General features: G+C 43.6%; 1 protein-coding gene across 1 annotated transcript; it reads left to right on the forward strand.

Moving 5' to 3' along the window:
• Positions 1–718: 718 nt before the first annotated feature.
• LOC308382282 (chymotrypsin-like elastase family member 3B) lies at positions 719–3,598 on the forward strand (the record flags this gene model as incomplete). Its single annotated transcript, XM_080859992.1, has 7 exons — positions 719–761; positions 1,085–1,173; positions 1,504–1,601; positions 1,993–2,121; positions 2,220–2,356; positions 2,932–3,074; positions 3,407–3,598. The coding sequence occupies 7 exons, from the start codon at positions 719–721 to the stop codon at positions 3,596–3,598; spliced, it is 831 nt and encodes a 276-aa protein (XP_080716118.1).
• Positions 3,599–9,362: the final 5,764 nt, after the last annotated feature.

The following is a 9,362-nucleotide window of genomic DNA, read 5'->3' on the forward strand; positions in this document are numbered from 1 at the left end:
TGGAGAGGGGAGCCCCAGAGTTTAGGGGCCTGAGTTGCACGTTATTTATTAGAGCCGGGGAAAAAAGCTGTTACAGGGCTGTTGCTCTTGAGCAGAGGCCCAAGCGGATCCAGTTCTGTGGTCGTGGCGGGGACCAGGGCACATTTCTCAAAGCTTCCTGTTCACTCATGCAGCTGATGAGACTGAGTTACTCTCTCTCTCTTTTCTCTCCCTCTCACTGAGGCTCCCTCTTGCTCTCTTTCAGCCTCTTCCTAAGTTCTAACCTTAGTTGTCCATCTGCATTTCCTGTTCTGTCTTGCTTAGGTCAATTTCTTCTCATACGTACTCTCTCTCTTTCTCTCGCTCTCTGTCTCTCTCTTTCTCTCACTCTCTCTCTCTTATTTTCCTTCTCTGTCCCTCTCTATGGAACAGCATGTTCTGTCCTATACACGTGAAAGAATGCATGTAGTAGGTGGAAGAACATGTACATGAACACATCAATCCCACCTTTTGTTTGCGGAGTCCCTCTTTTGCTAACTCTCTCACTTCTCTTCATTAACCATTACACCATGCATCATGGTGCAACGTTAGCATGTGTGGCACAGGAGGTTCTTCCCATCTAATATTAGCAACTGGCTCCGATAAGCAGCCAGAGGCTGATAGAGAACACAGGGCCAATGGAAGGCCGACGCGGTATAAGACCTGCAGAGAGTGTGCTTTATTCTCTCACACACACACCATGTTGATGAAACTAGCCTGCTTACTGCTCCTGGCTGCTAACGGTGAGTGCCGCATGTGAGGGTGGGTGCAGCGATCGCACGCTGGCTCTGTGCCAGCCAGAAATCTTGGCACGGCCATCTCTGCCCCACGCTGTATGCCATCACAAGATTATACGAGACCTTTGCCTTTGTTGGCTTTGGGTATGATGATGATTAGATAAGATTAGACTTTTTGTTTGGATTTTATCTTTGTTTTCCGAGAAAAATCCGGGTCGCGCTCGATTCCAATCCATTCGTTAGGTTATTGAAATTCCATTCTCTGTACTCCAGCTGTACGCAGACACCAACCCCAGGTCATTTTGTGTTCCCTCTGCTCTCTGTCCTAGCCTACGGCTGCGGCAGCCCCACCTACGAGCCTAACACCAGCAGAGTGGTGAACGGAGAGAATGCTCTTCCCCACAGCTGGCCATGGCAGGTGAGCTGAACTCTGAACTCTGAGCTGTGATACTGCTGACTAAATGATTACACTGAATGATGTGAATGGTTACACTTAAAATTATGGCACACTTGTTGTAATTAAGCTATGAAGTATGTTAAGACATTGATACATACAATGTATGTATTACCCTTACCCTTACATTTACCCTAACCCTAGTCCTTGTGTCTGGAAGTACAAAGTATCCATGTGCTGTCATTCACACTTACCCAGTATATCACTCTTTATTACTCTGTACCTTGTTGTTTGGGTACAATGTAACAAGGACACAGTACTCTGAGGAGTTACCACGCTCTTGTCTTTCCGTAGATCTCCCTGCAGGTCAAGCACGGCAGCCGCTATCACCACACGTGTGGGGGCACTCTGGTGGCCCCTCGCTGGATCCTGACGGCTGGCCACTGCATCTCGTGAGTCGCTCTTTCTTTTTCTTCTTTATTTCGGCCTAGATTCGAAACCTCTGTCAAGCTGCCATTTGGTTCAATATGGTTCAATAATATCTGTGGTGCAATTAAAGAGAATACATGATGTCATAGTGCAAGGCAACTGAGCTGCTGCCACCGGGGATAGCTCTCAAGATAGCTTGAACGCCTCCCTGTAGAAGTGGGTATACTATTCATTTTGCAAAAAAAATGTATGCAGCCCATACAGCACAGGATAAACACCCTGTTTTGAGAAGTGGGTATACGCAATGCTGACTGAAAACTAAGTGGGTATACTCCGTATACCTGCGTATACCCTGGACTACACCACTGCTCATAACCGAACGATAACAGCTGTTTTGTCCTGTCCCCCTTTTAGCCCCGGGGATGTGTACCGCGTGGTACTGGGGGAGCACGATCTGAGCGTGCAGGAGGGCACAGAGCAGATCAGAGATGTGATGCGGATCGTCGTCCATCCCAACTGGAACATTGAATTTGTGGCCCGCGGGTTGGTGCCCTTCTTCATTCCCCCGTCGTTATTACGGCTAGCACCTGCTACTCTACCACAGGGAGGAGTGTCTGACGAGCGAATGTGTGTCTGTACAGAAACGACATGGCCATGCTGAAGCTGGACAAGAGCCCCATCATGAATGAGAATGTCCAGGCCGCCTGCCTTCCTGAGGCCGGGGAGATCCCCGTCCACGACGAGCCGTGCTACATCTCCGGCTGGGGCAACCTCTACAGTAATATAGTTCATAAAATTATGTACATCATTCATTTGTTCCTCTTGTGTTTCTGTTCGGTCATTTAAGAAATATACTCACCCAAAATCGTTAACACTGGAGGCAGGAGACAGGCAGGAGTTCAGAACATCTGTCTGGTGTCTGGTTCCCTCTCTTTCTCCACACTTCCTCACATCTTTCAGCTCTCTGGCACTTGGATCCAGAGAAACAGAAGTAGCCCTTTGTGTGTTTGCTTGTATTGTGTCTCACTTGAGAGTGACTGTTGATAAAAGCATCTGCCAAATGACTGTCTGGCAGGTAGTACAGGTTAATACAGGTCACCATGTTTAAATTGTTCTCTCTTGTTCCTTTAGAAAGGTACCAGCAACCTGAAATTAATGGATTTGTTTCCCACAGCACACATAAGTTGATTAAAATAAACGCCTTCCCCGTGCTGTCAGTTGTTTTGTATGAAAGCAAAACTAAACAAATGCATGTAAGTATGTGTTAAAGATTATATATTTGGTGTGTGTGTGTGTGTACGTGTGTGTATCTGTGTGTGCTTGTGTGTGTTCGGTGTGTATGGTGTATTCCAGCTCACGGCCCTATTCCTGATCAGCTTCAGCAGGCCCTGCTGCCAGTGGTGGAGCACAGCGTTTGCAGCCGCAGCGACTGGTGGGGCATCAACGTGAAGCCAACTATGGTCTGTGCCGGCGGAGATGTGAAATCTGGCTGCAATGTGAGTCCCTTAAATCAGGATAAGCACCCACAGGACTGATCTGAGGGAAACATGGTCATAACCCATTTGAGTCAGTTCCTGTCTGTTATGTTATATTACAGTGACTGCTCCGGTGTGCCTGAGAGCATTTTTCTCTGGCATATGCTCTGTATGAATTGAATCAGCATGGTTTGAGGCGTTTGGCAAAGTGGCAGCTTGTAAAATTGTTTTGATATGTGTATAATAGTATGTGTTTTTATGTCATATGTGCATATCATAGCATATCATGTCATCCGATGTGATAATGAAAACAACGTCACATATTTCCTCTCCCTCTTTCTCTATCCTCTTAGGGGGATTCTGGTGGTCCTCTGAACTGCAAGGGCAAGGATGGGAAATGGTACATTCAGGGTGTGACCAGCTTTGTGTCGTCCAGCACCTGCAACGAGGTGAAGAAGCCCACCGTGTTCACCCGCACCTCGGCTTTCAGCGACTGGCTCAGCGACGTAAGTCTGAACACAGCCCGCATCGCCTCTCGCCGATGAGGAAAAAAGTTTGGCTGTTTGGCTCTATGGTATTTGACTGGCTCTGTCAGCGAAATACCACAGGATGTGCTGAACGGAAGCTTTCATTTGTCTTGTTGTGTTTTGATCACACACCACGAAATGCTCCTTATAATTTGCTCTTTTGTTTCAGGTCATGCGTAATTATTAAGCATCAACTGGAGAATGTTCCAGCAACACACAAGACAGCAAAGTGGAAGAAGTGCAATAAAAACTATTGATCATATTTTGGATTCAGTTTGATAGTTTCATATCTTTTTTTGAAATCATTTTTAATCACACAAAAGAGGAAAGCAAGACACACCACATAAGATCTTTATTGTTTGGCCAAACGTTAGTGGAGCTTTTTGGTTTCATCAAAATGAGAAGTCAGACCTTTTATGAGTGTTTAGTCTGTTGGCTGACATTGATCTGGCAAGCCAATCAAATTTATGAATTTTTTTTTATAAAGACCCTTTCTTTGCTCCACAACTGAACAGTGTAGCAGTTCTGGGAAAGCTTATATTAACTTTATGTCCTAGTCAATTTTAACTCCAGTGACAGAACAGCTTTTGGAGTGCTTTTCAAATGTGTCTAAATGTCCTTGTGTGTTGGACTAGGATACCTTATTTGACAGAAACTGGCATGCTGGGATTCAGAGTGTCCCTGTTGTGGAGTCAGTTCTATTAAAAAAAACACAGCAATGTTTTTTTCCTTTTTCCTTTACACACATTTAAATCTATCAATCAGCATAATGCAAATTGACTGTTTGTTTGCCAACCTGGTTGAGATTTCAGTCAACGAACCTTTGATTATAGATATTGCAGTCCTTACCATGCATACTCTCCCAAAATGTGGACATTTGATACTGTTGTTTAAGAAGGAGAGGACATTATTTGCATTCAAATATAAGTAGTACATTCCTTGAAAATTACAGGATAATATTAAATAATTATGGTAATATTTTGTGGAGTTGATGTAATGAGGTCAGAGCTACACATTGACTTGACAAGACCTAGGAAAACCTCAGGAGCCATATATAAGGCATAAATGACAATGATTTTCTTTATCACTAAGTTATCTTGTTGTAAAAACACTGGGACAAAGTTCAGTTTCCAGTAGCTTCCATTGTTTATCTCCAACAATGGAAACAAATGTATACACACTCATACACACACACCCACATACACATATACACACTCATACACATACACATACAAATACACATAGACACACACATTCACATATGCATACACATAAAAATATACATATACACACACATACACGTACACACCTACACACGTACACGTACACACACACACACATACACACACACACACACACTCACACACACACATACACATACTGATGGAACCAAATATTTAGTTGTGTCGTACATGAACTAAGTGCTTACATTATTTTGTATTCATTTCCTCTGTAACCATGTCCTGGTTCAGTTTCCCCTGTAGCAGAGGACCCACTCCCCCACAGGTGAACTGAAGACTTTTCTTATCACCACTTCCATGTATTCTCCCACCTGAATTGTATAAATGCCAACACCTTCTTCTTCCAACTGGCATGTAGGCCATTCTCTGAGCAACCCACGTCTCCACGCTGACATAATAACAGCATAACTCCAAAATCCTAACTACATCTTTTGGTCCATTCTTCAAGTTTGGCATGCTCATTAGACTCTATCAATAAACATACATATGTATATACTACATATACACATACACATATATTCTATCAATACACATACACACACACATATATTTATACTGTATATATATACACATACGTATATATCTCTACAAACACATATGCAAACACATATGCAGTACATCAATCAGTTGCTATAATATGTTGTTTGCCACTTTGTAAATCCAGTTGCTATTCAATGTTGTGGGATCAATGGAAGTCCATGTCTGTCAAAGAAATGAAAAAATAAATGGGAAAATAAGTTCTTTGCGATTCATTTCTCATTCATATTAATAACCTTTGAAAAAATGTAACCAAACATAGCAGAATGAGAAATGCACACTGCTTAGTATATAATGTGGCCGGTGGATGAAGATAAAAGATTTATGTCTCTGTTTATGTGTTTTACCTAAGGCCCAAGAATCTTGGTAGGAGAACTGTAATATCATCTGGGAGAAATATGATTCCATCCCTCCAGTTCATGGGATTAGGGGCGAAAATGAGGATTGCTGGAGGGTCACGACTTTATATTCTTGCGTCTCAAGCACTCAAGATAAACGAGTGTGTGTTGGAAGGTACACGCTTTCGGAAGCAGAGGCGTCCCAGATCAATCACCGTCAAGGTCAGTTATGTGGGAGCCTGTGACCCTATGTATGTGTGTATGTGTATGTGTGTGAATTTGTGTGTGTGTGTGTGTGTGTCAGTGTGTGTGAGGGGATAGGTGGGAGGGGGGGGGGGGGGGGGGGGGGGGCTGTCGGTGGGGGGTGAGAGGGAACAGATAAATTGGTGCTGATGGGCGACCTTGACTTGAAATTGCTACCACTTGCTTGCCACCGAGGTCAGATCTAAATGAGTGTCTGACATGGAAAAACATTTTTTTTTTCACTTTTCCCATTTCACTGCCTTGAAATTGGCATTCGGGAGGCATGTGTGTGCATGAGTGTGTGTCTGTCTGCCTGCATATCTGTTTACGTCTGTGTCTAGATGTGTGATTGCAGTGATTACTAGTGGTTGTGAAACGATTACTGTCAGAATTGTTTTCTTCAGCCTGAGCGTCCTCTAGAGCCGTGCGACTGGGCTGCTCTCTCCCCGGAGCAGGCTACTGTGCTTCGGGTTTCAGCTCTGGGCTCCTGAGGCCTGGTCCTGCTGGTCCGCACCACATCTACTCCCTGTAATGGGCTTGGGGAAAGAAATCTGCACATGTGGGATTACATGTGTAATTGATGACGCATTCCACCTAAGCTGAGTTAGTGCTTCAGACATAGAGGACGAGAGCAAGAGTTGTGTTACTGCATCCAGTGTGTCATTTAACCTTTTACACTATACACCACCTCTCTGTATCATGTACATGTGTGTGCACTCTATCTCTCTCTCTTTCTCTCTCTCTCTCTGTGTGTGTGTGTGTGTGTGTGTGTGTGTGCGCGTGCACATGTGTGTGTGTCATATTGATACCTGCTCCAGATGTGCTGCCCTTTTAACCCAAAGCTCCATACACGGTACACGCTCCCGAGTAACCACAATCCATTCTGCTCAAATTTACCACAGCCTCTTACAACACTGTGTCAAAGCAAGGCAACTCAAACCAAATGAGGGCCTTTGAACTTCCTACTTCCAGTGACAACCGAACAGCATTCAGCAGAAAGCCAATTCACTTCATCAGCCTCAAATAAACCAGTGAGCATGGTAAAGACAGACACCTAAAACCTACCTTTGAACTTGTGCAGTTCAGTGACATAGGAGCATTACACAGCTACAGGCAAACACCAAGTCAACACAAAACCTCTGCAGCCTGGACATGGGGCTGCTCAGAGGATGAGGGCTGGGGGCAAAGGGTTGGGGTTGGGGCTGGAGGGGATGGGAAGGGGGAGGTGGGGGTGGATGGGCCAGTGAATAATCAAAAGCCCTACAGCGTCCTCTGCTGGATACTTTGGATATTTCAGATGTTCATGATTTCTAATTCAAACAATATACATAGACTTGCAACATTTTTACTCCACTTCATTTAGCAATCATTTATTAATCTGGTCTTCTACAAGATTCTCCGAGAAGTAGGTGTATGTGATTCTACTATCATTCTCAGCATTTACTTAACTATCTTTACTTTACTCAATTGCTGGTAGACCCAAAACTGTCCGCTAAGGCTAAAGCAAAAATAAAATAACACCACCTAAGTGCATGAATAATACAACTCACCATAACGATGAATCAGTGCTTGGTCTCCATGTGCCGAAGCAGTTTTGAAGGCTTCATTGGGTTGTTTGCTAGCTTGTCGCCACATATTATACAGAGCGGACTTGGTGCTTGAGAATCACCTGTTGCGATAAACCTGTATTTTAAGTATGACTCTTGGTATTGTCTGTTAAAAGAAGCTTTCTTTCTTGGAGGTCGTAGGCTCCTGTTCTGGCTCCTCAGTTGGCCTTTTCCGATTTACAAAGAAGCTCTCCAAAGATGTTTTTTTTTTTAAACTAATTTTCGCTAGATTGCGGGCTTATTTTTTGAGTGACGTATCACGTGAACGAGACAAGCGTCTTGACGTGACAAGAGGCACAGGCGAATGTTACGTCCGGTAAATCCGGTAGTTTATCAAAATAAAACACCTTTCAGACTTTAATAATGAATACAGCAGAAATTATATAAATTATTTATTCTTTCTGTGCGGCCCGGTAACAAATGCCTCACGGACCGGTACCGGGCCGTGGCCCGGTGGTTGGGGACCGTTGCGCTAAGGGACCTGATTTTGAAATATTTTGGTGGGTTCCATCATTAGAAAAACTCCCACATCGGAAATGTTGATGAATGACTCTGCACACATAATGTTTGAGTAGGATGCCAGCTTTAGCCATACTCATGAAACAGGCGCATATTATGTTGCATTCTGCATGAGCAGATCCCAGCATCTGAAAGAATGGTCTGCTGTTATATAGGACTTTGCTTGGATTGGATATATTGTATTTCATGTAATAATATATCATTAAACATTATCATTACATTTTTTGATGGGGCACACATAGTTTCCGTGGTATAAAAAACATTAACGTCACGTAGTCCATGTTTTAAACAGATATGCAGAGATTGTTCCACATTAACGTTCATGTGATTACTCTTAATTAGGATTGTGAGATAGAAAAGCGACCAGAGGGCAAGGCAACACCATCTATTAAAAGCCGCTTTCAGGGACAGCGTGTGCATGTCATGTGAACACAAAGGTTAATTTCCGACATCAAGGGGATGGCTTGATTGCAACCTTGAATCACGCTCTCAAGTCCAGTGAAAGTGAACTAGTTAGGACCAGCTGTGGATCTTTTATGGTTTTATGGACCCATGCTGGGCAGAGCCACAGTTTAGTATTAAAGGCTAGATGCCATGCCAATACAAAAAGCACTCACTGACCCTTTGCGCATCAGATAGAATATCCACTTCAAAGGGCCACCCTTTGTCAATAATCAATCAGGTTGCCACTGGTTCCAAACCAAACCCTATAATAAAAAAATGAACAATTTAGATACAGGATAATCATAATAATAAAAACACGCGTTTAACACAGACACTTAAAAACACCACACACACCTTAAAACCCAGCCTCCCATCTCTAAATAGAAGCAGCCTAATGTGAGATGATGAGATGCCTGCGCTGAGTGTGTGATGGATGGCATGCCATTATTCCCAGTGGAGCTGCGTGTAAAGCTACTCTCAGAGAGTGGGTGGATGCCACACAGACTGGTTCCAAAGGATAAAGAGTGAGACTCTACCCAAAGATCCCTGCTGATGCCCCATGAGGAGCTCCATCAGTGCGGTGGAAAAAAATGAACTGCACGGCGCTGTGCAGCTCCCACGTTATCTGCTGTTAATGTTTGACCGAGTAAAATTAGTTGATTGTAAAACAGATAGAGTCCTATAAAAAGATTTGCGTTGGAACGTAGATTAAGTATTGAGGCCTCTCAAAGCTGATATGACATGGGACAGCATTGTTGTAACATACCGATTGTATACGTGTTTGTGTGTGTAAAAAACTTGTGCCACGTATCTTCAACCATAAATGTCATGCTACTACCTGACACCATGGCAG

This window comes from Sprattus sprattus, assembly GCF_963457725.1.
Source record: "Sprattus sprattus genome assembly, chromosome: 2".
NCBI classification, from domain to species: domain Eukaryota; kingdom Metazoa; phylum Chordata; class Actinopteri; order Clupeiformes; family Clupeidae; genus Sprattus; species Sprattus sprattus.